General features: G+C 40.6%; 2 protein-coding genes across 2 annotated transcripts; one reads left to right on the plus strand and one right to left on the minus strand.

The window, feature by feature from the left end:
- The first annotated feature begins 1,086 nt into the window (after window positions 1–1,086).
- On the plus strand, window positions 1,087–9,587 carry serpine3 (serpin family E member 3). The gene is made up of 9 exons (XM_011489419.3): window positions 1,087–3,513; window positions 3,966–4,273; window positions 5,134–5,361; window positions 5,754–5,996; window positions 7,408–7,606; window positions 7,682–7,782; window positions 7,861–7,947; window positions 8,026–8,109; window positions 9,385–9,587. Exons 1-9 carry the CDS (start codon window positions 3,476–3,478, stop codon window positions 9,435–9,437), a joined length of 1,341 nt encoding a protein of 446 aa, XP_011487721.2. The 5' UTR covers window positions 1,087–3,475; the 3' UTR covers window positions 9,438–9,587.
- A 69-nt stretch (window positions 9,588–9,656) lies between these two features.
- Window positions 9,657–26,582, minus strand: ints6 (integrator complex subunit 6). The gene is made up of 18 exons (XM_023951191.1): window positions 26,122–26,582; window positions 25,905–25,982; window positions 25,241–25,390; window positions 21,336–21,425; window positions 21,054–21,237; window positions 18,142–18,267; window positions 17,713–17,864; window positions 16,498–16,650; window positions 15,352–15,484; window positions 15,114–15,208; window positions 14,908–15,018; window positions 14,611–14,826; window positions 14,383–14,509; window positions 14,155–14,297; window positions 13,613–13,799; window positions 11,242–11,619; window positions 11,053–11,146; window positions 9,657–10,975 (listed from the first exon to the last, which is right to left on the minus strand). Exons 1-18 carry the CDS (start codon window positions 26,230–26,232, stop codon window positions 10,882–10,884), a joined length of 2,622 nt encoding a protein of 873 aa, XP_023806959.1. The 5' UTR covers window positions 26,233–26,582; the 3' UTR covers window positions 9,657–10,881.
- Window positions 26,583–26,991: the final 409 nt, after the last annotated feature.

Below are 26,991 nucleotides of genomic sequence, written 5' to 3' on the forward strand. Positions count from 1 at the left end.
AACCTTTTTTCTTCAATTATTTGTGATCTTCACTGGTGTCCATGGATTACATGAAATCTTTCCACCTTTATCCACCTTTGTCATGGTAGGGAGAACACGTCAATGCAAGGGTGGGGTCATCTAAGATAGCACAAGGGTTAAGATGCAGGTTGTTGTTTTTTGCCGTTGGTTTGGTTTTGGATTAGCATTACAAAATCTAAATTTCCAACCGCTAAAGAGCTAAGTGAGTGGCATCATAGGCTTTTCAGTTATTGTTTCATTTAATACGTTTTTATTTTGGTTGCTTCAGTAGGTCTGAGTGTGTATTGTGTTTAATTTCCTGGATGTATGTGTGATGTATTGATTTTACTGTTGTAGCCTATTGAATTTACTAATGATGGTTTGTCTCTGCTCTGTATTCCCACCAGCAAAGGATGTTCCCTCTGGAAAAATACAGTAAATTTGATTTGATTTAATCTGCCGCCTATCATCTTATTCTTTGTAATGACACATTTGAAGTCTGAGAAGAGGGACCAGTGTGTTAAAGAACAGAATGACATTCTGTATGATGCATTGTGCACTTCTTTATCTAATTGAAATCCAACTCCAGGCATCCTTTGATCTATTCTCAGTACTCTTTTAAATATAATTATGCCGTTGTCAAGACATAGCATCATATTATGGTTTGTCTTGGGTTGATTTTTTTTTGGGCTTTTTTAGCTCTGAAAATATCACCATCTTAGCCAAATAATAAAAAAAAAGCACCAGACTCTCCAGATTACCAAGTTCTGAAGTTACAGTTTTCTTGTCCAAAGCCCTCATTTTGAGCAAAAATCTTCCTTAAATTTAAGTGATACAATAAGAAGCATAACTGTTGGCCTTCAGTACAACAGTAGCTATCAAATGTAACCAAATAAGTCAAAATTCTTTTCCAACCAAACTGAACTTCTTTTTGATTTATCTTATATCATTAGACACCGGACAAGCCTCACTTTGCTAACAGGCAGCCTTACAATGAATTCAGTTGCTTTTGTTTGAAGAAGAACCCTGAAATACAGGGATACCTTCATTGAATACTGAACAAAGTTTGTGTTCCTCTAAATGCCTTATTGCACTGATATTTGGCCCTATATTTTAAATTAAAGCCAAAACTAATAACATTTATTATTTGCATCTTGTGAACTTCATGTACAGATAATAGCTGTGTTTAACCAACCCTTCATGTACAATATTTTATGTTTTTGACTGCTATTATTAAACATGTGGAAAAGCCCTTACAATGTTACATATATTTATAATACTTCCCTTGATGGTTTTTTTTCCCACCAGTGTGCACAACCGTGGCAGTGTTTCCTACCGCCGGTTGGGAATAACATGCTGAAGCAGCAAAATGGAGAGGGAATCCTCATTCCACAGGATGAAACCAATTAGAGGTGATGTAGACGTTTGATGCTCAGAGAAAAAGTGGCTTTTGATCGTCATAACAAAAGACTCGTAATCTGTAAAATTGAAGAAGAAAAAACTCAACAGTCAAAGCGACAGTTCTACAGAACTAAAATGAACATTGAAAGGACACGGATTACTAGTAAATATCCAAATATAATTTGCTTGTTGTCCTGGAATGGGGTCCTGTGATAACAAAATATCCTTTACACCCTGTTAAAAGTTCTTAAAAAGTCATCATTTACAAGGTTTAAGCTAATCATTTGCTGATCATGTGCAGTAAATTTTGTTTTTTTATATTAGATGTTCTGGACTGGAGTTCCATGATCCACTTATGTGTCAATGACACTGTTACCCATCTGCTTTCAACTTACTTCCTAGTGAGAAACACACTAAACTACTGGGGCATACCTTCTTTATTTTGGCTATCTGCTAACTCTTCTTATTTCTCCTGTTGGTCTGTTTTGGTCAGGAGAATCTACAGGTCTCCTATAATTTCCAGAAACCCTTTTTTATTTTTATTTAAAATGATTAAAATGAAAATGTTAAAATGATTAAATATCTGAGCTGAATCTGTGTCTGCCATACACTGCTTCGGGTCAGGATGTCTCTCTGTCAGCTGAATTCATTAAACCCGGTTCCAGCAAACCATGATACTCCCCCCTCCATGTTTGACACTTGATGCCCAAAACCCATCTTCTCATCATGAAATGCTTCGTTTGTATCAATTTTCAAGTTTAAATGATTTTAATGTTTGTTCAATCTCACTTTCTTTACCTTTTAGGACTTACTTTTGTTTTAACTTGAATCTCTTTGTTACGTTTAAGCATTAACATGCTCTTGTACTATTTTTCTCAGGACGGAGGACCTGCATTTAAGAATTTAAGATTAAAACTGTATGTCTGTATTTAAGCTGTGGTGAATCAGGAGCTCGTTTAAAAAAACTCCGAGCTGTGAAATGACATTAAGTGAAATGGGTAAAGTCTCCTTGTTCCGCTGCATTCTCATGCATCCACTCGCAGATAAATACATTGACGTCTTCATTTTCCTTGTCTGCGCTGGAATCTGGATCAAAGCTGTACGGCTGGATAGCCCTGATATAGCTCACCATTTTTGTTGCACCGCTAATGTTAGGTTGGAGTTTTGAGCGGCTGGAAGCTAGCGGGAGGGAGTGTAATCAAAGAGATGATGGGAAAGCAGCAGAGGCTGACTTCCACCCCAACAGTCACACCCACAACTTGGAGGTGATTTTCTGATAACCTATTGCCGCTCTGAACAAACTTTGCTCCAGATAACGACATAGGCTTTTTAATTTTGGCTAAACACATCATAATTATAATTAAAAGACCACTTTTAAAATAGATCAACAGCTGATTGGAGTGGGTCTTTGAGAGAATTGGAGATCTTCTTATAGAGAGGCATCTACATTGCACTTTTAACCCTAAATTGCTTAACATTGAATACAATTAAATGTGCACATTTACAAGAATAAAATCAGGTGCACAAAGTTTTTCTTGATTCAAGTATTGCAATTTCATAGCATCTTCCAGACGAGAAGAAATCATCAAAGATTGCAGTGATCCAGGGTTGGATCATCTGCTTTGAAACTAGGAGGTTGTAGGTTCAGATCCATTCGACACTGAGTGCCATCAGTTTTCTGAAGTGTCTTGATTCAACTTCCTCTCGGTTTTTCATGAGCCTGTGTTCACAGACTGAGTCTCACACTAAAGCATCATTAACTGTCAGCTCTGTGCACGCTCCCGACGGTGTTTGTTCCCTCTGCCGGGATTTGCTGGTGAGTGACTCGCCTCCCTCCGCCTGGCTCCTTATAGCTCAGAGGAGGCAGGAGACCCGGAGGAGTGGTACAGACATCGCCGACCAGAACTGCAAACACGCAGAGGGAGTTTACCTTTAAAAAAAAAAAGAAAAAAGTCTCATGACTATTTCAGTAAAGGACAAACGCAGGACCGAAGACGGCAGCCCAGCACAGCAAAGGGGGGACTGAGAGACAAGGTCCCGGGATCAGTGACTGCAGCTCCCCTGCAGAGCCTGGATGTTTGCTGACAGTTGGACTCTACCTCACCTGTGCAGGTAGGAAGCACCCTTGGTGTCAAATCTGAAAGGAAGGAAAACACTTAAAGGATCTTAAAGATTTTATGTGAGATTGTTTTTTATTTTAATTGTTTTTATTGTTGTAACATATTTTTTCATCTTTTGCAGAAAGGGAATAATAAGTATTGATGCTAAAAATATATTTTTAATAAGGTTTTAAATGCAAAGTGATGATTTTTTGAAGGTTATAAGGGCGTTATTTTTACTCAAAGTTAGTACTAACTTTCCTTAGTACTATTATTCCAACACTTTATGCTTTTATTTTTTGTTTGTGCACAAAAAAAAGCTTTCCTACCCGCAAAAAACAGCGAAAAATGTTATTAAAATGTTTAATGATAAAATTAAACTACTGATGTTCCGTTGTCCACTGAATTGACCTTGCTGAGCTCACTTGGCAGCAGGTTCATTACTTCCCCCCCTATGCCTTACAGGATTTACATTTGTGGAGGGTTCCTCTTCTGCAGAACGGAGGATATGCATCACCTGTCGGTGGCTTCCCTCTTTCTTTTTGTTTGGTTGGTGGAGAGAAGCCACAGTGCCAGCAGCCTCCAGGACAGCATGAGGCAGCTCCACCACAGCTTCTCCATCAGCCTGTACCAGACGATCACCCAGACAGAGAACGGCTCCAACCTGATCGTGTCCCCAGCGAGCGTTTCCTTTTCTCTGGCGCTGCTGCAGCTTGGTGCCAGGGGCAACACGCGGGCTCAGCTGGAAGGGGTGCTGGGATACAGTGTGAAAGGTGGGCTTCATTTCCTTCTGCACAAACATGCTGATCGGGGATAGCATTACTGGCTCCTTGGGAAGCTGGAGGAGTTGTCGGTGGCTCTCAGTGCTGTTGGTACCAGGTGGTGTGGAGCTGTGCTGCTGCTGCCGCTGGCTCTGCAGAGCACAGTGGTGTCTGGAGCCCTAATACCTGCCTCCACACCAACTATAATCTCATTAACCACCTCTGCAGCTTTGCTTCAGGGTCAGGAGGTCAATTTGTCTTGCAGCAAATAAAACCAACGTTGCAGCTGATATTTAATTATCCTCTGAGGATAAAAATCATAAAATGCTTTGATAAAAAGTCAGCAATTTTAAGAAAAATTGTTGTCACTCCATCTTATTCTCTTGATACATGAATGTATTTCCAAACAGCTGCTCACATAAGTGACAAAAGTCACTTATGTTTTTGTTATCATGTACATGTTAAACTACGGTAAGTTAGGAGCTGAAGTAGTTTAATGCACAATTGCATCGGTAGGGGTCAAGAGGTCTTTATTTCCTGATTCTATTTTGTTTTGACATTTATTTGAATTATATTATTAGAAAACACAACAATAGAAAAGCATCTTAAAAACAAATTTTGGGTTAATTTCTGCTGATAATTTTTTTCTCGATTAACGAAAAAAATTGAGTTTGGTAATTCAGCACAACTTTTCAACCCAATGAGACTGTAAAGAGCTTCATTCTGCCATAACATCTTACAATGATAAAAGATAAAGTTGCAAGTAATCACACTTTTATCATGCAGAGAATTTAACTTGAATAATCAAAAAAGAGGGTAAAGTTTGTTTTAGAACCTAAAAAGTTTTAAATGTGAAACTGCGTTTCCTGCAGAGGCTCATGTGCTGGATTTCCTGCTGCGCTCTCAGAGTGACATAAGCAACAGCAGCCGGGATATGTGGCTGCAGCAGACTTGCACACTTTTCATCCAGAGTGGCGTCCAGCTCCTGGACGAGTTTACCCAGGGTGCAGCAGCTTGGGCCGACACCAGCGTGGTCCGGGCCAACTTCAGCCAGCCCAGTCACGCTCACAGCCAGCCGGAGCAAGCGGCACACAACCCCGGTAAACCAGATTTGGAAATCTGAACCCATGGATATTTAGGTTTTTCTAGAGCTCATAGTTTGGTTTTGTGCGGTTTGCAACCAAACTCCAAATCTAGGATTATTTCCGGAAGAGTAGTGAATACCAGCCAGCTCTGAGACAGAGCTGAATCTCTTTCTGTTAAGTGCAGATTAGAGTTTTATTCTTTTAAATCACAAACTAACTCTTAGTTTTTTGTCCAGAATAAAAGCAGTTCAAAGTTTTATCTGCACATTAAAACAAAAGAGATACAAAGATTTCCTGCTTTGACTTTTCCTTATTTATAAGAGACACAGTAATAAAACTGCTATGTGTAACAAACGTGGGTTTGTGGTATCTCACGACTGATGCATTTGTTGCTTTCTTGCATGTAGATGACTCGTGGCCCCTTCATTCGGGGGCCAGCAGTGGGGAAATGTCAGGCTCAGGTGAGGCCCAGGCTGACACTCTGTGGTGGGGTCAGCGGTTGCAGGTGGCCCTGGTCAACACGGTGAAGTTCAGGGGCATCTGGCAGAAACAGTTCATGTTCACCAACACTCAGAATTTGCCCTTCGTGCTCCCAGATGGAAGCACCATCAAAGTGCCCATGATGTATCAGGCTGCAGAGGTCTGCTATGGTAAGAGTCCATACTCCATGCTGATGCACTGATTTTGTACCATCCTAAGAGTCAAATGTTCCCCATTAGATACGTTTTCAAGGTAAATCAATCAGTTGCTTATTCTTTTTCTCTTTTTTCTATTTTTTCTGAGCTTTTCCCCCCTTTTTTTTCTCTTCTATGTTTTTTTTAACCTTTTTTTCTCAAGCAGATCCTTATTCAAATAAAGTGTCGCCTGCTGTCAGAGTTGAAACCTCCCAGATGTTTGAGAAAATGGCACATTGGCGTCCTCAGCTTAACTCAGCATTGAAGCCTTTTCACTCAACTCTGATATTTGACATGGCTTTTTTTTTAAATCCTATATAACCGTTCTTGTCTAATTTGATTCAAGCCTTTCTGAGACTCCTATATTATTCATAAACACCTATTGGTTATCACTTGGTCCATGTTTTCTGCCGTGTAGTGCTTTATCCTTCCACTAGGGGCAGTAGAAGGGCTATTTTAAAAATCCTCAAACCGTCATGGTGGGAAAGGTTTTGCTAATTTTCAAAGCTTTATGGAGAGAATGAGTTATATATTGTTATGCACTATTTAAAATGACTACTTACTGAATTAAAAAATGCAAAATTAGTTGATAATGAATTCTTTATAATGCAGTTACACCATGTTAAACATGTGTGGATCACATTTGAGACAGTGGGTAAATAAATTGCCTTTTTTTTCTGAACACTCTTCAATATTTTTGCATCTTAAACTGACATTGTTGTGAGGAAAAACTCACCAGATCAACCAAAAAAACATACTTTAAATCTAATACAAAAATAATATGAAATTATTTTGTGGGTTTTATCATACCATCTTAATTCCAAAATAATTGAATTTCTGTCAATTTTGTTTTCTGATGTAGCTGGCTTTACAGGATAATAATAATAATTTTCATAATAAATAACTGAAAAATCTTTGTTAAAAAATATTTCAACTGTGTTCTTAGACATAAATAAGTATAATAAAATATTGAATTCTAACTCTTTTTTTTGTCAATTTTTGCTTTCACGCTTAAATCTGAGTCATAACAAATTTTAAGTTAGCCCATTTCTGTATTTAGATATTTTAAAGAGCAACAAACAAAACTGCATGTAGGCATCAGCATATGTATTTTTATTCACGTAAAGCCAACCTTTGGTCTCCATCAAACAGAAAAACTATCAGTAAGTGTTGAAATAAAAACTGTTGACACAAGTTTTTACAACTGTTTTTGTTAAAATATTGCAAAATAAAACAAAGCAGACATGAGAGGAGGTATGAAAAATGAACTTTGGTTAGCAAATTGAAGCTTACATTGTTTAGGTTTGATGCTAAATAATGTGAGTGTCTCTCCTGGTGTTCAGGGAGCATTAAAGATGTTAACTTGGATGTGTTAATCTCCCCGCAGGTCACTTCAGAACTGCCTCTGATCAGCGCTACGTGGTCCTGGAGCTGCCATACCTGGGTCACTCCCTGAGCCTGCAGGTGGTCCTGCAGAGTGACAGGAAGACCCCCCTGTCCTCCCTCGAGTCGCAGCTCACCGCACGTCAGCTGGCCTCCTGGAACGTGGGCCTGCGCCGGACCAAGATGGACATTTTCTTACCCAGGTGAAGGTTTGCACACACATAGAGATGATTTTTTCATTTGATTGGAGTTAAAGGATGGTTGTGTGGGACCTGCAGATTCAGAATGCAGAGCAAATTCAACCTGAGGTCGGTGCTTCCCAGCATGGGCATCAGTGACGCCTTTGACCCCACCACAGCAGATTTCACCGGGATATCAGGTGGTTTGACAAATTCCATCAAAAAAAAAAAAAAGATGACGCAAATCCTCTGACAGCTGGTGGTTTTTGTTTCTGCAGTGGAGGAAGGCCTGTACCTGTCAGACGCCTTTCATGAAGTCCGGATAGAGGTCAAAGAAGACGGGACAAAGGCCGCCGCTGCCACTGGTGAGACACATCCTGAGCACAACTGAAAGGGACAAAGTGAACCATGAAGAGCTAAAGGAAAGTGCTTTGTTCTTGCAGCCATGGTGTTACTCAAACGATCCAGAGCTCCTGTTTTCAAGGCAGACCGGCCATTCCTGTTCCTGCTTCGACAGCTCAACACAGGTACAAGTTTTGACATTGCAGATCATTTAGATTTTGTGATATGTTTGGGGATGCTGCATGGTTTAGGGGTTAGTACTAAACCTTTGTGTGTGGAGTTTGCATGTTCTTCACGTGCACGCATGGGTTTTCTCCGGGCACTCCAGCTCCCTCTTAAAGTCCAAAAACATGCCTTATTCGTTGATTGGAAGCATTAAAGGTGTGCATCAGGTGCCTGCGCGGCCCTGCAATGGATCGGTGACCTGTTCAAGATGAAACCCAGTTTTGCCGAAAAGTAGCTGGGATATATAGGCTAAAGTGACCCTGAAAGGGATTCAGACGTTTTTGAAAATGGACATTATGTTTCACATACGTCTTTTTATTCACTGTAGAATTCTAACAACATCATTTCTACTTTGTCACAAGAAAAAAAAAAACGTTCAAAACCGCTCAATATTCCCATGTATGAGGCAAAAATGTGTCATCAGATTCACAACAAATGTACAGATATTTTTTTTATATTTGTGGATCACAGCAGATTAGTGTCATTAAAAATATCTGCAACAGTCCGATAGCTCAGGGAATCTGTAAAGTACCTCAGAAATCCAGCTTTTCCTGCCGGTGTACTCAGACTGGTATAGTGTAAATAAGTTAGGAATCGGATGATAATAACTATGTAAAAGCATTTTAAAAAAGTTAAGTAAAGCATAATAGGGATGGGATTATATCAAATTCCCTTCTTTCTATTCCCTTTTCAACCAATTAAACTCTTTGTAACAAAAGTAATATTGTATTTCAGTGAGTTATGTGTTGTATGTATATATGAGAGCAAATGTGTCTATTTATGAATTAGAGTAATTATAATGGTATCATTTAGATGATGTATCTATTCTGATATATATGTACATAAATGTGTGTTTTTCTTTATTTTTGATTACAATTATTTTATCTTCAATCAGTTCATGACAAGTCATCCTCAGTTTGACTAATCTATACAGATATACATTTCTTTTGTTATTCTATGGAGATATTTCCTTTTTTTCCAATTTTTTTTTTTTTATATTTTGAGACCTTGAAATGAACCAATTCCAAATTCTCAGTGAATGAAGAATATTTGTGATGGAGAGGATTTGGCGACACCTGCTGGTCGTTTGAAGAAACAAAAAAAAAACATTTAGATCACTTTTCCAGTTAAATAGTAAAAAAAGGAAAAAATATATATATAAAAACGTTCCAGTTTTTCCCATATGAGATGTGTAATGCTTTTTTTTCTATTTATGTTTACTTTCTCCATTTCAGGATCCATCTTATTTATGGGGCGAGTAATGAATCCTGCAGACCAGGCACCATGAAGCAACCATTTCCCAAAACGCTGACAATTCTCTGGAACTGATTTTACTGCTGGTATTTATTCGTGGGCCGAATGTTGGATCCACAGACACTTGAAAAAGAGGGACGTTATTTTTGTATATGACTGTAAATAAAATCACACTATGTTTTTACTTTCTGGCAGCTTTGTCATCACTGTGTGACGCAGAAAGGGGAAAACAAAAACCAACACAAATATTTGTTTACAGAACACTTTATTTACAAGGCCGTTCACAGTGTAAAATAGAAAACTTTATTCATGGAAATACTTACAAAAAGGCCATTTTTCCAATGAACATTCTCTTTAAATAGTTCTCTAGGGTTATTTACATCTTTACAGTGTACTCAAAATACTCTTTTGGTAGCTTTCTCTCCACAAACAAAGACAAGTATGGCAGATTTTGGTCCCTGTTTAAGGAGGGAGGGAATGCAAGAGCGCAGCCGTCCGAATCAGAAATCAACCTCCCATCTCCAGACTTTAACATATTTGTGTAGAATCGAGAACCCTGAAAACGTCTGACCGAAAAAAGTTAAATTACATTAAATAAGAACTCTCAAATTTACACAAGTGCAATAATAGTTAAGAGAAGAGAGGTTGACTTGAGATTTGTGGCAAGTTGGGGATTTTTTTTTTTTTGTAGAAGGGGGCGGGGCTACGTTATTTGGCAGCAACCAGCTAATTGGTTGTCAGGTCAACACTCCACCAGGGAACAAAATAAAAACAAAAATGTGCGTGCGGGGGTGGGTGGGTGGGGGGGACTCCATTGTTATTGCTGATACTGATGCATTTCATGTCAGTTCCTGAGCTTTTTTGTTTTTCTACATACGTTTCCCCCAAAATGTGGCATCGTTGTTCAAGGTTTTGCTTCGCACGAATCTCCCCTGAGATCCGGTCCAGCGAAAAGACAAAAACCTTTTTCGAGTGTGTGCACACGAATAAAAAAAAACAGCGACTCCCTGCATCTCCAGCGGAAGCTGGAAGGTCATTTCGTCCCAACACTTAAATGATCACTCTTCTGCAAGAAGAGTGAGAAACTTTCAGGAGTGGAGTTCACCAAAGAGCCGTGTGAAGTGCTTCAGTTGGAGGAGTGTTTGAACGGGTTTCCCCCCGAAGACAAAAATCCAAGAAACCGGTTCGTCAGTTGGGGGAGATGAGTTAACGAATAGGCGACGCTTCCTCGACATCTGCGCGGGATCCCTGTTGACCCTGAGTTGTCCCGAAACAAAAGACTTCTAACCCAACATCGTTGATCGCATTCTCTAGACTTGAAATTGCACTCGTGTCCGTCTGACACTCTGGAGGATCCATTTCAGAGACAACCCGCCTCTTTCTAAAGGAAATAAATGAACGTTCATCTCGTCGCATAAGCAAATACTCCATCTGCGGGGGGTGGAGGGGTTATCCTCAGAGTTCAGTGTGGGTCGGTTTCAGAGTGGGCCCACATGGTTCATGTTGTTGGATCTGTTGTGGATCTCCTCCATGTAGTTCTCCAGCTGCTCAATCAGAACGCGCTTCTTAAACCTTCGCAGACCGGAGACAGACAGCTATTGGTATTTGCGACACGGCTAAACGCCGGCATGCGATTTGGGAAACTGTACCTGGCAGCCTCTTTGATGATGTTTTGCACAAAGATGAGCCGGGTGTCCAGGGTACCCTGGACCTGCTTCAGCAGCAAGAAGATCTTCTCATAGTCTGAAACAGAAGGTGCAGAGATGCATTAGAGGACGTAAACTTTGAAATGATGGCTCCGCTGTTTAAACCAGAGAAAAGCGACTACCAACACGTACACCGGCCAGGTTTCCTGATCTCCTTGGTGATGAGCGTCCTCAGCTCGTTGTTGATCTTCGTCGTTTCGCCGTGAATGTGCTTCTTCAGAGCCTCGGGCGACAGGAAGCGCGGCCCTGGCTCCTCTGAGCCCATCAAAGTCACCTCCTCTCTGTCCTCGCTGCCCAGCGGCAGCTCATCCACCCTTGGTTGCCCGTTCTGCGCCTCGTCCGTCTGTGGAAGGACCTGGGGGTCCACGGACATGTGGTTCTCCAGGACCGGTGGAGGCACCGGCGGGAGGTCCATTTCATCCGTGTCGGAACTCCCGTCTGAGCTGTAGTGGTTTGGGTCCATGTGATTGATGATGATGACATCGGGTTCTGGTGCGCCGTCAATCATGTCTGAAGACACGGTTCATTTCATTAAAAAGGGATGTTTGAAAAACTTTATTTCTTCTGGGTAAAAGTTATCAAGAAAACAGTAAAAAAAAAAAAAGAAATAGAGCAACTAATCAAGCTTTTTCTTTCAATATTTCTCTGGAGATGACTCATAATTAAAGAATTCTTACACAAACATAAATAAACATTGTTACATTTACTATGTTTGAAAATATTTAAATATTTTTGCTGTTTGCTGTTGACTTCAAGAGATTTATTTAATAAAAACAACTCATTTTTTTAAGCTGCAGTTGTCCTCTTGGCAGGATATGACATCACTAAAACCTGGCCTTCTGACTAGACGAACAGGCCTGACAGGTGTCTGAACGTGGCGAGTAAAGCTGACCCTTCATCAAATCCTCACTTAAGCACGACCCCGACCCTCAAACGGAGGCATTGAGGATAAAATGGCTGTAAATCCTCGTGAATATTAAACCATGACATTTCTTTCTTTGAAGTGGGACTATTTAACACACATTCAAATGAGCAGAGACTCGCTTGTGGAACATATGGTGAAATAACCAAATGAATTTAAAAAGTTTAAAAGCACAATTTCCTTCTAAGGCCTAATGTCTATTTTTTTTTTCTGAATAAAGCATGTCCAAAGTCATTCCATTTCAACGCCTACAGCGCCTAATAGAAGTAATATTTTTATTACTTTAGGCTTTCCAGCACGTATCCAATAAAATGCGGTTATATATTTTACCAGCAGATGGCAGCAGTGCAGCAGCTACAATACCAGCACTGGTTGAGCTGCTGTGAACAGCAAAACTGGTCACAGACCACCAACTCACCATTTGTGATATTAGTGATAAATAATGCGATGTCAATATAACTTGCGATACATGAAGGAATAGATTTAAAAAATATATATATAAAATTTCCAGTTTAATTTAAGAGTCAACATAACTTAAATTCTACAAAGGAGGTGAGCATCTAACATCAAACGGCTCCATCCGATTGGATAAACATATATATATACATATATTTGATTAGTTAAATACTTCAAGCTGCAATAAGATTGTTTTAGCACATTTAAGGTGACCATTTATCGCAATTTACGCCGACTTGATATCGCGATGATGATAAATTTGTGATTTACTGTGCAGACCTACAGAGCACCAACTGTTTTCATTTAAGTCCCACTCTGATCATCTTTTGATCTTAAAGTCTTTCAATAATGATTATGCCGTTTTTAGCAAAACTACAAAGGGTGTCGTTCTCTAGGACATAGTTTCTGCAGAGCGGCAATAGTTCATTAGAAATTCACCTCTGAATTGTGGGCAAGACGTTGGTGAGGAGTAACCCCGCCCCCTTCACCTCCCTGTTGCTGAGAGCTCATAGAAGGGAACTCGTGGCCCCGCCCACTGTCACAAACACGATCTTTTGCCGATGGGATTTTTTACGTCTGCTCCTGATTCACGACTTAAGGAAATACTCAGAAATGCATTTTTTAACGTTTTTTTATGTCCTCCAACCGAAAAGCGCTTCAAGGACATGTTAAAAACACCCAAAAATGCCATTTTTATCGCAGTGGGTCTTCATACTGTGGATTTTAAATGTACGTTTTTCAAAACCAACCGTTTTGTTTCTATTATACAAACATAAACAGCGCAACACATTTGATACATTTTTGACCAAGTTTTAAGATCACGCAGGAAAATCTGCTCCCAAAAAACAAAACATGTCTTTAAACTGAAACATTGGCTTGGCTGAAAAATCACACTCATACTTTGATACTTACTTAGCTCAAAATACCTTACATTTTTGTATAAACTCTTAATAATCTTCATTTCTGAATAAGAAAACCTTTAGTGTTGTATTCTTTTACTGGAATACTGTTTTAAATTGTTAATTCTTTAAATGTCAGTATTTTTTTTTTGCATATAATGATTGAGACTTAAAGGTTTTATTTGTCTTGGAGTAACTGTTGTGTTGCAGTGTTGATTCACATCACCTGTTGGGTGTCGGGGGCTCCCAGGCGGAGTTACAGGCGGGGTGTAGGCCTTTCCCAGCCGCAGCAGTGGTGACATGCAGCGCCGCCTTTTAGGACCCCCACCTGGAAGGTTGTTACTGTCTCCTGGTCGTTTGCCCTTGTTCTGAGGGCCAGTGACGAACTCATCCGCCTCATCGATCATCATGCCCTGCAGAGAAGAAGAAGACGACGTTCAGCCTTCAGCGCCTAAAGTGTTCGTGTGGCTTTTATGGTGAACGGATAAGCAAATCCAGGGTGTCTCCTCATTCACAGGCTGACATTTACAAGTCCTGCAGGAATGCACGCCAATGGTACCCGAATCATGAAGTAAGCTCTGAAGCCAAGAGAGATCTGGTAACCACGATGAAACTGCTGGTGAGTGTAAACAATTTAGACCAACAAAAGTGCGTAAAATTGAGAAAAAATGAGCTACATCCATTAAATATATACATTTTATTAGCTAAATATTATTTTGCTTTGCTCGTTTCTCTAGGTTGGTGTTGATTGAGAGTTGCTGCTCTAACCTTTTTGTCCAGCTTGAAGGGGTTGCCAAACGTGTGCAGACGCTTCGGCTGTTCGGGGTCGGCGTCTCGGAGAGGCTGAGGGGCAGCTTTGAGGAAGTCTTGGTAGTTCCCCATCTGGGCGATTGGCACGCTGTGGAGCTGGTCTGGAGACGAGACGCGACATTTTAATGCCACGGGATGTTTGGGTGACTTTACTGCTACAGGGGAGCAGCATCTGAAGGCAACCACCTGAGTCTTGTCCTCGAAGAGCGCAGGCGCCCATGTTGAGCAGGTTTCTCCTCATTCGGCTGAGCTGGTCGAGCAGATGGCTGCGAGGGATGTCATAAGGATTCCTGAAGCTCTGGGGCTTCAGACCCTGAGGATGACAAGAAACAGAATGATTATCCTGTAAAAAGGGAACACAGCAGACAAAAAGCTCAAACAAGAGGAATTGTTCTTGCATCAAAGCCAGCACACCTTGTTGAGCAGAGCCAGGTGGAACCCCTGAAACTCTTTGGGGTTGAGCTCCATGGGAACAATGGGGCCGTCTCCCGTCAGACTCTGCAGCTGCTGGATGAAGTCCCTGCGCTGAGCCAGGGAGATCCCTCCCCCCCGCCACCGCACCTTGATCCCGGCTTCGGGCGGCGTCTTCTTACCGATCGAAGCGATCAGGCGGTCGTACTCGATTTTAGTCTGCGGGGTGCGACCAAACAAGTCAGAGCCGAACATTTCATGAGAGCGGGACGACTCAGGGGTTTTCGCCCGACAACACACCTGCTGACTGAGTTTCTTCAGGTAGGACACCACGCTGTAGCTCAACCCGTACTCCATGTTGTCCGCCAGCAGGTTGGGGGCGCCCATTATTCGCATAGCCTTTCTCAAGGACTGCAGAAGGAAGAAAAAAAACGCAGCAAGAGCCCATCGTCAATATGCTGTGTGTGTGCGTTTGTCAATTAAAAGCCTCAAGAGGATCCACGTACTCCAATGTAATAAGGAGGCATGGTCTTCAAGTAGGTCTCAAAGGACTGCCGCCATTTGATGGTGGGCTTGAACTTGTGAACTTTGATCAAGTCATCTGGAGGGAGGGATCAATCAAAACACACAGTTAGGCGTTTTAGTTCCATTTTCCAGCCACTTTTCAAACTGCTCAAATAATGATGACTTTAAAAAGAAGTAAAAGGTTTGGAGGTAAATACTGAGAGCCGCACGGCGTCTCACCCAGCAGCGGCAGGAGCACGGGGTAGTTGTAGGGCATTACAAACAGGTTCACACAACTCAGCGCCGTGCTGGCTTTCAGGTAGCCAAAGGGTTGACCCAGGTCACTGTACTTGGCACTGTTACTTACAAACACCTAGAACAAAGAGGCACAGGTCCAAATAGTTTTACACTCGAAATGTCAGAGAGATACATTATAAATCAAAACAAGGCCCCGCATTACAGAAAACACTTGCCTGGAGTGGCCTTTGGTGAAAATGTGCATTTTATAAAGAGCCCCAGATTTGACAGAGCAACACATGCTCAGTGCATGCAGCTGTTATCCGCTGCAGCAGCTGAGGATGCACCGCAGACATCAGCATTAGGGTAGCTTTTTGGCCACAGCTGGGTAATTGTATAATACTTGGACTAAATCATCCGGAGTAGTTTAATGCTCCAACTTTTTCATATAAATGACTCAATAGAACACATTCTTCATTGGTTTGTTCACCGGCCTTCAGTGCAAGGCCACAGCTGCAAGAAAACCTACATAGAAGTAGATTAAAAAGCATTCAAATCATTCCAGAAAAACACTTTGCTTTAGCTTAGTATAGTCTGATCTATTGTAAAAGTGTTCCCAGTGATCTTTTCATTTTAATCATGCCGTTTGTTTTCTAGGCTGCAGTTTGTTAGGAATTTGCCTCCGTGTTGTTCTGAGAGGGACTGTTGGTGGGGAGCAACCCCCCCCCCCCCCCCAGGCTAACAATAACTGTGCAGCAAAAGTGGAGAGTGGACAAGTTAGATCCTGGATAGGGAGGACGTTCAGATGTATGGAGCGGTGCCGGGGGCTTGTGGCCCCGCCCAGTGTATTTTCTACGTCACAAATACAATCTTTTTCCATTTGTCTGCTGATTCACAGTGTTTCAACAAAGACAGGCTCAGAGATGACATTTCAGGCTGAATTCCTTTACATTATGTCCATTATGTAGAAATGCATGTTAAAGACACCAAAATGACCATTTTCTTCTGAGTGGGTCTTTAAATATGAGTCAGTGTTTTATGATCAGCAGGCTGTTCCCCCTCCACATGCCTGTCTCCACCTTTCTGGTTCTCTCACAGAAATTCAATGAAGCCCATTCCTGCTTCTCCCGCACAGGTCATGTGACTCACCTGCCAGCAGGTGTGGGGGGATTTTCTCTCCAGGATGTACTGAGTGAGGGGCGAGGGCTCCAGCTCGTACTTGTCGAAGGGCACCTTGTCGATCACCATGGGCTCAGCATCCACACAGGAGAAACGCACATGGGGGTGGGCGGAGCGGGGAGGCTGGTTTGGTAGAGGGGGGACACGAGCGATGTAGTCTCAGTTTTTAATTTCCTTCTTTTTTCTTTTTACACACTGCTGGCCATATAAATAAAGATTCATTCATTCATTCTATGCAGAAAAAAAGTCTCCAATTCATTTTCCCTGTAAAAAAAAAGTCTCAAGTGGTTCATAAGGAGCCAAAAAAGAACATCAAAGCTGATTCCTACAGCGCCATGGCAATGACATTCAAAGAAATACGAAATTTATGGCCACCAATAAATATTTTCTGACCAGAAATTAGCCTTTTATTTGCATTTTGATGGCACAAATCAGTATTCTGTGGGCAGAGATAAAGATTTTTTTGTGGACACTAATTATTACAGTATTTTGTGCAGAGATTAGCATTCTGTGCACACAAACTTCTTGTCTGTGTGCACAAATTAGTATTTCAATTCCTACAGGCTCATTTGTGAACACAAAAATGCTAAATTGTGGTCACAAAATGGTAATAAAAGTCTTTATTTGTGGCCACGAAATATTAAATTGTGCCCACAAATGCTCATTTGAGTTTACCAAATACCAATTGGCCACAAATCATTGATTTCAGGTTACAATTTGTTTTTTGTTTTGAATGTCCTGACCAATTCACTACCATCAAGCAATGATAACTAAAAAGCAGAATAGAACTAGTGAGGACTTTGTTAGCACTGCTGCTTGGTTAGCTTTGTGTTTAAAGAGGCAGATTTATTCAGGAAAGGAGGAGAAATGCAAAAGCATTGGATTGGATCGTTGACCTGTGAGGCATCCTCTCAGATTCCTGCACGAGCAGCTCATTTAATTAGTGTTTATGTATAGAAAATGAGATTTCTGTTTTGCATCGATCAGTCAGAGCTACGCTGAAGGTCCACATTAGCCAGAGAGCGATTATGTTCTCTATTTACTGATGCACAAATAAAAATCTGTAACAAACTATGGAAATAAAACAAATACTGACTTAATGCCCGATTCCAAAATCAGTCGATTGGTTTTTGTACTAAAAGTTGTCAAAGACCGCTTCTGTTTTCAAGCCTGGATGTTTCCTACCAGTGTTGGGGAGTTCTGGTCCGGCCAGAAGGCCTCAGGGATGGGCCAGTGTCCGATGGGAACGCCTGTTTTGGGATTGGGCCGCACATAGATCAGCTTGTGACAGCAGTGCCACGGCTGTATTCCAGACTTCGGCACCTCTGCAGGAGCGTCTGCACGGCATCGAACAAGAAAAGAACAGCCGTCAGACACAAAGGAGGAAAAGATCAACAACGTCAACTACATCTGTTGCAAATGGGTTGACAGGGAACTATTAATGACAGACCTTTGGTTAACAGAATATTCTCTAAGCCACAGTATGAGGAGGAGGAGGAGGAAAAGAGCTGATTGTTAGACAACTTTTTGCCATGTTTAAACCCAGCAGCAGGTACAGAAAAATGCCACAACTGTAAGCAAATGTACTTAAAATCAAACAGAGCCGTCTCTTACCCTCTAGTGGCGGAGGATCCGGCCCAGTCTTCTCAAAGTTTATGACCACTCCGCTCTGGATTTTCTGCACCAGAGACTCCAGACACTGATTCAACATTCGCTGAGAGAACACACTGTAGGAACGACCTGCAGCACACCAACCAGAGGTCAGAACAAACCCTAAAATGACAAACTGTTATTTTAGCTCCACAGGTAAAAATTTGAAAGTATCAATATGATATATATATTATTTTATTTTTATTTTCTTTGTTCTTTTATTTATTTTTTTTTACTAAATATAGGTAAACATAAGTACTTTTTAAAACCATTTCTCATTTTTTCTTTATTTAGTATAAGCAAAAATATTATTAGTATATTAATTGTATATTGTCCTGGTATCAAGCTGATATAAAGCAGCTTTAGAAAAGTGACTGATGAATGGAGGGCCTAGACAGAATGAAAAGAGTGATGTGCCCAAAAATAAAACAATACATGAAAAATAATATACATTTTTAGGGGGAGGAGCTTTAAAGACTGGGACACAACAACTAGTCTCCACAAAAAACATCAATTGTTAGATTTATGTTTGTATTTATGCTGCGAGCAGCAAGTTGAATAACTGGAAAATGGCTTATTTAATGTAACAGACGTGTCTTGAGTTTGTGGGAGAAAACTACGGTGGCCCAGTAGTGCAAATCCCATCAACCAACCCCTTAAGTGCAAAAGCATTTTGAAGATCATAAATTCTTCTTTTTTTTTAAAGCAAAAAGTTTTTTTAAAAGCATTCCATTTTAGAAATCAAAATGCTATTAAAAAAACAAAGAAAACTTTTGTCATCCTCAAATCACCGATGGCGATGGTACCAACCTTTATTGGCTTATTTTTGTCTTTCACCTTTTAACTTTTCATTTTGATTTCTGGAAACTACTTCTGCGTTACATTTATTTAATTTTATTTTTGTGTTTTGGTTTCTAGAATTTTGTTTTGATTTCTAAAATGTAATATTTTTATGCATCGTTTTGTTGTATAAATTGTCGTCTTTAATATGTTTTTGCGTCGAGTGATTTGTCGGCGTGATTTGGACTTCAGGGCCACCGTAGGGAACTTTGAAACAAGTAAAAACCTTAGAGATCCCACCAAGTCAAATATTAGACATGCTCCAACCAACACTGCCACTGAATATCAGTCAGCGCATCAATCATGTGTGAAACCGCTTTGCCACAGTTGCCTCTGATTAGCCCCACTTAGCTTGTAGCTAGCAGTGGGTCCCTCTTCACCTCCAGTGACCCTGCCATGCACCCATTCACACAGCATTTCTAAAGGCCGGGGGCTTTGTGTCAGGACTGCCATCAGCAGTAATGGAGAGGAGAGCCATGGCCGACAATGGAGCCGTGTCGCGCTCCGCAGCTTTGGCGTGCTCTCATTACCTGCATGTGTGCGGATTTTGTCTTCTCAAAAGCATCGTTCCTGTTCGTCAGAGCGTCTTTCAACGTGTGCGAGGAGGCGTGTTATTTTGAACTCTGCAGCCGAACGAGATCACAAATGAACCTCTACCGTTCATTAGCAATCAAAAATAGTCCAGCAGAGCGCATAACTGCTCTGCAAACAGCCCCCAGCGGGGAGTTTAGAGCTTAATACATATTGCAAAGGCACTCCAAACTTAAACTGGGTTTAGCCCATACTGCCAAATCTGTAAAAACCTCCCTAATGCCGAGTAAAGAAGAGTTAAAACAGTGAGAAAACAGCAGCCAAGACGATCTTTTCCTTCCTTTTCATTCTCCAAAGGCTAAATTCAACGCTCTCCTCTCTTCGTACAAACAGATGATTCATCAGCTCTGACACTGAATTTTCTCAACAAATAGCTATTTTCATCCGATGTTATAAATACGTGTTCCACCAGGCTCTGGTTTGGCGTTTGGTCCCCCCCCACGTTGCAGTTAAAATGTTGTTACTCTACAAGCCTGTGTCAGCACAAATACATCACATTGTGGCAGCTGGATGACATTAGCAAGCAGCCTAAATGTTCTGGAATGCAGGTGCTAAAACTACAATAATACGGAAACTCTCCTAGATAAGCAAAGCTACATTATCATTTACTCAAACTTTTACTTTAATATTGTTGGACTTTAGTTTTTTTGACCAAATGCTGAAGATATGAAAAAAAAAAGCATCAAAAATAACAAAACAAAAAAAACATTTGTATAAAATAATTGTAGGGAAATGTATTTAACAATTTGACAATAAAGAAAAAAAAAACATTTTTTTATACAAACAAGACAAAATAAAAATAAGTAGCTATAAAATATTGTAATTTTGTAATTTAATATTTATAAACCTGTGAATCTTCATTTAGAACAGAAGATGAGAATTTAAAGAAAACATTTTAAAAACAACAATTTTAGAAAGTGAATTTTTAGGGGAAATATCAAGAAACGCTTGCAGATGCGTTCCGATACTGCTCCTCTGCCATGCTAGCTGCTAACTGTCCACTATGTTTAAAACAAAATCGGGTTTTCAGAACTTTTTTTAGTGAAATTAATTCTCACTCTTTTGTTTTCATCTACGAAAAAAATTGATAGCTGTACTTTGAAAATGAAACCCTTCAGCGACACTTTACTTTGAAAATGTAGTGCATACGGTCAATTTATTTACTTAAGATCCGACATTATCCCGCAGTTTTAGAGCATCAAGTACATTGCCTAAAGTGTATTTTACTCAACTTTATTAATAAAGATGGCAAATCAGCGTTCTTGGACGTCACAAATATTTCTAGTGGAATTACAGCCCTAAATATTTTTTGTATCACTTCTTTTCCAATATAACTTTGACTGCGCACATAAATCAGGAACACGGCATCACTGCAAGTCTATAGGAGGCATTGAATTGGATATGGCTCTGCTTGTGTAGTGGAAACGGAGACTCAAGCCACCAACCTCCAGTGACCTCGCACATGGGGGTGATTGCAGAATCATCAGAGGGGACGCCGCCGAGGGGTTCGGGTTCGACCGATGCGTTACCGGGGATACGCAGGACGAGAGCGAACAAGCGCTGGTCCCACCGGAAAGGCTCCTTGGTTAGCTCGCTGCCCGGCAGCGGGGTGGTCAGGGGCAAGTGGAGCTGGATAGTGGAAGAGGAGAAATTATGAGATAAGTCGGATGAAGACGAATGCTTCCGTTCTTTGAACCCTTCTTCTGACGGAACAATCGTTTGCCGACCTCGTCTTGGACCCCGCTGCCACTCGTCAGCTTGTTGCCGTCAGTGATGGCAATAATGATCGCAGGTTCCAGGAAAAAGGGGTTCCTTCCCTGCAACGAGCAATGAAGACCGTCAGAGCTCCAGCTGCACGCACATAAAAAAAGGCAATAACTCAGCATATGAACTTCATTCAAAATAGGCTAATCTTTCAAAGTAAAACACTAAAAGCACTACGGTACCTATGGATTCTTATGAAAAAGTGGAACCCCAAAAAAGACAAGGACATGACATGTACAAGGCAAAAAAAAGAAGATAAAGACAGGTATTTAGGGCCTGGATTTCAGTCACTTCAGATATAAATAAACATAAACGAAGCACCGTCACCATATAGACGGCGTAGACGGGTCCTATTTAAGTCAGAGGGAGTGTGAAACTGAATCTTTACTCCAGAGGAAAGAAAATAGAAAGTGTCCTCAGTACAGTCTATACCTCACATGTAATATATTTGTCAAGAACACTTTCTTATGTTCACCGTGAGATACGAGTTCACCACCTACGGAGTCTCTTTTTCTGCGAGACACAGAGATCCTTCACAATAATGGCACTGCACTGTCATATAATGAAACTGGAGCAGGGCTGCATGTATCGCTCTGCATCAGCCTTCTGTGATCTCCACACACACCAACTTGGTGACTTTGCTGAAGAAAAAGCCCCGATGCAGGCTGACAAGTTCAGTCAGCAGGCTGGCGCTCACGGCAGACTTCATAAACGCCATCCGGTTCAGTCAGCGCGGCGATCATTAATGGATGTGGATCCCTCTGGGTGTGACTTCTACCTGTGTTCAACTCAATGATGGACCGTCTAGTAATGCATCCCGCTCAGAGTAAACAGAACAACCCGGATCTGCTCTTCCTGAGGTATCCATGACGACAAAACTTTTGCTGTTTTTCTTACTTTCGTTCTCCTCAAAAATCCCGGTACAGTGAAAACTTCCACGGCATGCAAATGAGTTGGAGATCATGCAATCCATATCCCATAAACACAACTAGCTTATTATTTACAGTTGGCACTTTTCTATTGTAAACAAAATCCAGACAAACTGCATCTTTTCATCCAGAAAACGGGACTTCTTGTCTACTACAACACCAGCATGATGACACCCATTAAACGTTCAATAAAAATGCTAACATATATCAGTATATCCTGGCCTTTTTTTTCTGTTCCATTTTGACTGGTTTCATTATTTTCCCACACTAATGATCAGGCTTTCCCACCGCCTATCTGTCTTATCATCTCCATATCCCGTGGGAGAGTCATCTCGGCTGCCCGGCAACCCTAAAAGACTCTGTTACTGACACTCCAGGGCAATATTATCAATCAATATCAATATTATGTTGTTTGTCTTTTAGAGCTTAAACATAATTATTCTACACATTGAGCTCTGAAGAAAATCTAAAGAACAGTGTGTGATCACACACAACTTCTAGGTTTACCCCTTTCAGACAGAAGCTTCTCTGCTAAAGCTGCCTCTTATTTCCACCCCCCCCTCACCTCACCTTCATTAAGAGGGGAGAAGATGCAATCAAAATGAAAGATTACCGACCAAAAAAAAAGAGAGAAAAAAGAACTATCCGCTTCTACAGGTTTCAGGTTGGACCCAATATACAAAAATATATATAATAGCTTTGGTAATGTTTCATGATATATGACACATGATTAAAATAGCAGATTTATGCAGTGGAAAAACCATTTTATTTTTAAACCAGGATATTTAAAGCTTATAATAAGTTGCTTGTTTTTCTAGAGGACATATCTGTGGAAACTATTTATCGCGGGAGGAGCTGTGCGCATCTGCTGAAAAAAAAAAATGACCTCCAGTTTTGGCAAAGCAGATGAGAAGAAAGAAACATGTTGCTCAACTGTAATTGTTGCTAAGTGAAGGAGGCCACCTCTCTATCGCTAAAGATCAGCAGAGGGCGATACAGAACACAGTAACCCTGGCGCTGGCTTTTGTTGCTCACATCCACAGAGATGAGCTCCCATATTATATCAGTCAGCCTAATAGAGCTGCTGATGTCTGGCATCAAACATTCGCAGAGCGTCTGGTGCTTTATGCATTATGTACCAGGCATTTCTGCATTAAGCTAAGTGGAGGGAAACGTCCACTTAGAATCCAGGAAAGGATTTTCTTCCTTTCTGCTCATCTGTTAAAAGAGAATATAGATGACCGGACTGTGAATTGGAATCATAGGTTGCCTATGGTACTCACTGGTGAAAACGTGTGGGCTTACAGTAGTTATGAGTTCACTACCAACCCCACATAAAATGCCATGTTTAGCACTGGGTTGTGTTTGTACTTTTAGACCTTTTGGTGTTACACTGCATCACATACATAATACAGAAGTGTATTAACCCCTTCATGACCGACTTTCTTTCCAATTACATTAAAAAAAACTGTTCCTCAATGACTTTTTCTGATGCTAAATGAAGTGGGTTGGATGTTGGAAATCAGCGACATGCAGCGTGAAGGGGTTAACTAAAACTGTAGACGGAGTCTGCTCACATCTAAACAATACAACCCTCTCAGAGTATTTGACTTGGAGAGATTACAACTGACCTAAAGCAATGATGTCAGCATTTGTTGGATCTAACCTCCTAATAGAAAAGAATTTAAAATGAATGGCGGTTAAACCTGGTCTTGCATTTCAGCTAAATCCATCATTTCTCACAATTATCTTAGAAATCCAGTATAAATAATTGGAGTTGTTATTATTGTTTTGCTTTTAAATGAACACTTTTGTCTATGTGTGTTTTGAAAACCATAAAATTTATAATATTGTGGTCAGAAGAGGTTTCTGAATTTTAAATGACCTTGTGAGGTTAAACATTGATTCCTAATCAGATAGATAAACATCTTTTTAAATATCAAAACATCTGCCAAAACTTGTCGATTTGTTTATTAACCATCTCCTAATTGGTTTATTTTAGGGTATTCATTTATATAAACCATTTTTTTCAAAACATGCTTAAATGCCAGAAAAAGCTTTGAGGAATGTCCAAAGTCCGGCTCGTTGGCCAAACAAAACGAATACATTTGTTTCTCTGATCAAAACCAGTGTTCCGTACTTCAGAATAAAATACCTACTTGTGTTATTTTCCTGTACGCAAGATTTCAACTTACAGTGAGCATTTAATAGTGAATAGTACATTTCATATGAACCCAGATTTAATATTAATTTAAGTTTTTTCCAGACACGTATTTCTGGTCTACAAATATTAAATTCACAGTAATTTGGGTAAAAATTTCTTTAGATATATTTCTGTTTTATGTGAGGAAACAAAAAGTATCCCACTGCAAAAATAATTTCATTAAAATAGAAAATTTGCAATTAATGGTATTATAAGGGTTCAAAAAGGGCCAGGCAGTTGGATGTCCCTCACACATTTACACCTCGCCAAATTTGGCCCTTTTTGCTAAACACGTCTCTGCTAACCCTAAAAAAAAAACCAAAATAAACAATAAAGATGTCATGCTACATTATATTATTCTAGATTTGATTTAGACCATGTCATGTGCATTAAGACCGTTATTCTTACTTTTATTTTAACCATTAGAAAATGTTTTTTTTTTTGCTTGGGACAAAAACTGATTTAAAACTCCATTTTGAATGGGAATTGTTTAAATGAACATGACCTCACGGGGATTTTACAGCAAATTTACCATAAAGGACAGAACTGAGAAGTGACGTTTTATATTTTGTCTTGTTTTTTTTTTTGGGAGCGGCCGTGTGTTTTCACAGTGTGCGTGTGGTTGATGCTTGCAAAACTGGGGAAAATGACCGTTGAGTGAGTGGGGTCTGTGGATGCAAACAGCGCCTTGACTTAGCGCTTCATAGTTCCGGTCTGCCTCTTCAGTGCTACGTACCTGTCCATAGTTGTCTATCCCAGTCACTAATCTATTGAGGTTAAGTAAATCAAAAGCTGTCCTCAAGGACTGGCCAATAGATGTTAGTCCGGTTGCTTGGAGATTCCTCAATTCTGTCATAAAAGTAGCGTGACTCTCTTTCCATCCAGCCTGGAAAGATAAAATAAAATCATTTGGTTAAAACTTTGCAGTTTCTACCCATTTCAAAGCAGCAAAATACCTAAAATCTATGTCTTTAAATCAACTCTTGTATTTAAATATGAGTAAAGCAAAAGAAGAAGCAGCAATGACTTCTATATGTTCCTCCTGCCTTTCACACTGACGGTTTGGAATCATAAATCACAATTTGGCGAGTCACATTATTTTCCCATGAAAAATTGAAAATTCGGTCTAAACAAGTAAAGTAGGCTAGTTTGTCACCCACACCTCCTCCTCCTCCTCCTCCTCTCCCCCCAGCTATCACTTCGCTGTATAAATAACACCCAGAGTTCCTTGCTGCTCACATTGAAACAAAATGTCGGCCATGTTTTAAGAGGGGTATGAAAGCTCTTCCTGAAGATTTTCTCCACACAATTGATGTAGTGATCCCACCTCAGTGGAGCGATGGACGGACAGGCAGTCTGCCGTAATGTAAAGCTGGACATGACCCGAAAGTAAACTCTACCTTTATTCCGACCGGAACGTCTTCAAAATTTACCAACATATACCGGTCCCCACGACTCGCCGGATCTCTCGCTCTGAGCTGTGAAAAATAGTAGAGAATATTTGACGATTATCGAGAGATCGCCTTTGACAAGCGAGGATGCAACAGCACAAAGACGATCTGAGCTGGAATCCCGCTCGGGGTCTCCCAATATCAATTTGTTCCGTGGTTACAGTACCTTCATAAAAGTCTCAACAGCGCCTTTTGCTATGTCCAGATAGGTAGTGCCCAGATGGGTGCGCTGGTTCATTGAAGCGGACGTGTCTATCAGAAAAAGTAAAACGGGCATTGTGGTGGTAATGACACGTTCTGCATGGACTTGGTGTCAGTACACTCAACCAAAGCACCAAAAAATTCTTTTGTTCTCCTGCCGCCTGTCACACCTCTCAGCTAGTGAGCTAGCTAGGTGGCTAACTGCCTGTCTCACACATTCTTTACAAAAAAAGTGTAAGAATAGTGAATGTAGAAGCCCATTTCGGCCCAACTAAACTAAAAGCCTCAAACCGTAGGGGCACGTTGTTGCTTCACGAGGGATTTTGATGATTTTTAAAATATTTTGTAAATATCTCTAAGTTTCCTAGCAACAAAGTTCCCTCTTACAATAAGTCCCTGCTTCTCCCTACACTGAATGCGCTGTGCTTTCTCCACTGGTTTTGATCTAGGCTCATCGCCGGGCCCCGCCTCCTAAGCGGTCTTTTACTGTCACGTGCGTGGATCCCTGGATCTGATTGGTTGCACCATGACGCTCATTACCATATCCAAATAAGGCAAAACCAGAGCGGTTCATGCGCATGCTTTCTTGCCCGAGAGGCAGGAATGCAAGGAGAATATTCTGCACATACATTGTGTGGTAAAGAATCTGGCAAATGTGACCCTACTTTTTTTTTTTTTTTTTTCCAAAACCCCGCTTCAGTTAGTTATTGTTTGAATAGCATAATGTGCTTGCTTTTGCCACCAAAGCTGATTACATGAGCATTATTTACTTCATTGTTTGCTCGGGCGTGGACAACTGAAGCTATCCCTTTTTAAAGAGAGAAAACTAGACAAA

The sequence above is a fragment of the Oryzias latipes genome, chromosome 21 (assembly GCF_002234675.1).
Source record: "Oryzias latipes chromosome 21, ASM223467v1".
Lineage (NCBI taxonomy): Eukaryota > Metazoa > Chordata > Actinopteri > Beloniformes > Adrianichthyidae > Oryzias > Oryzias latipes.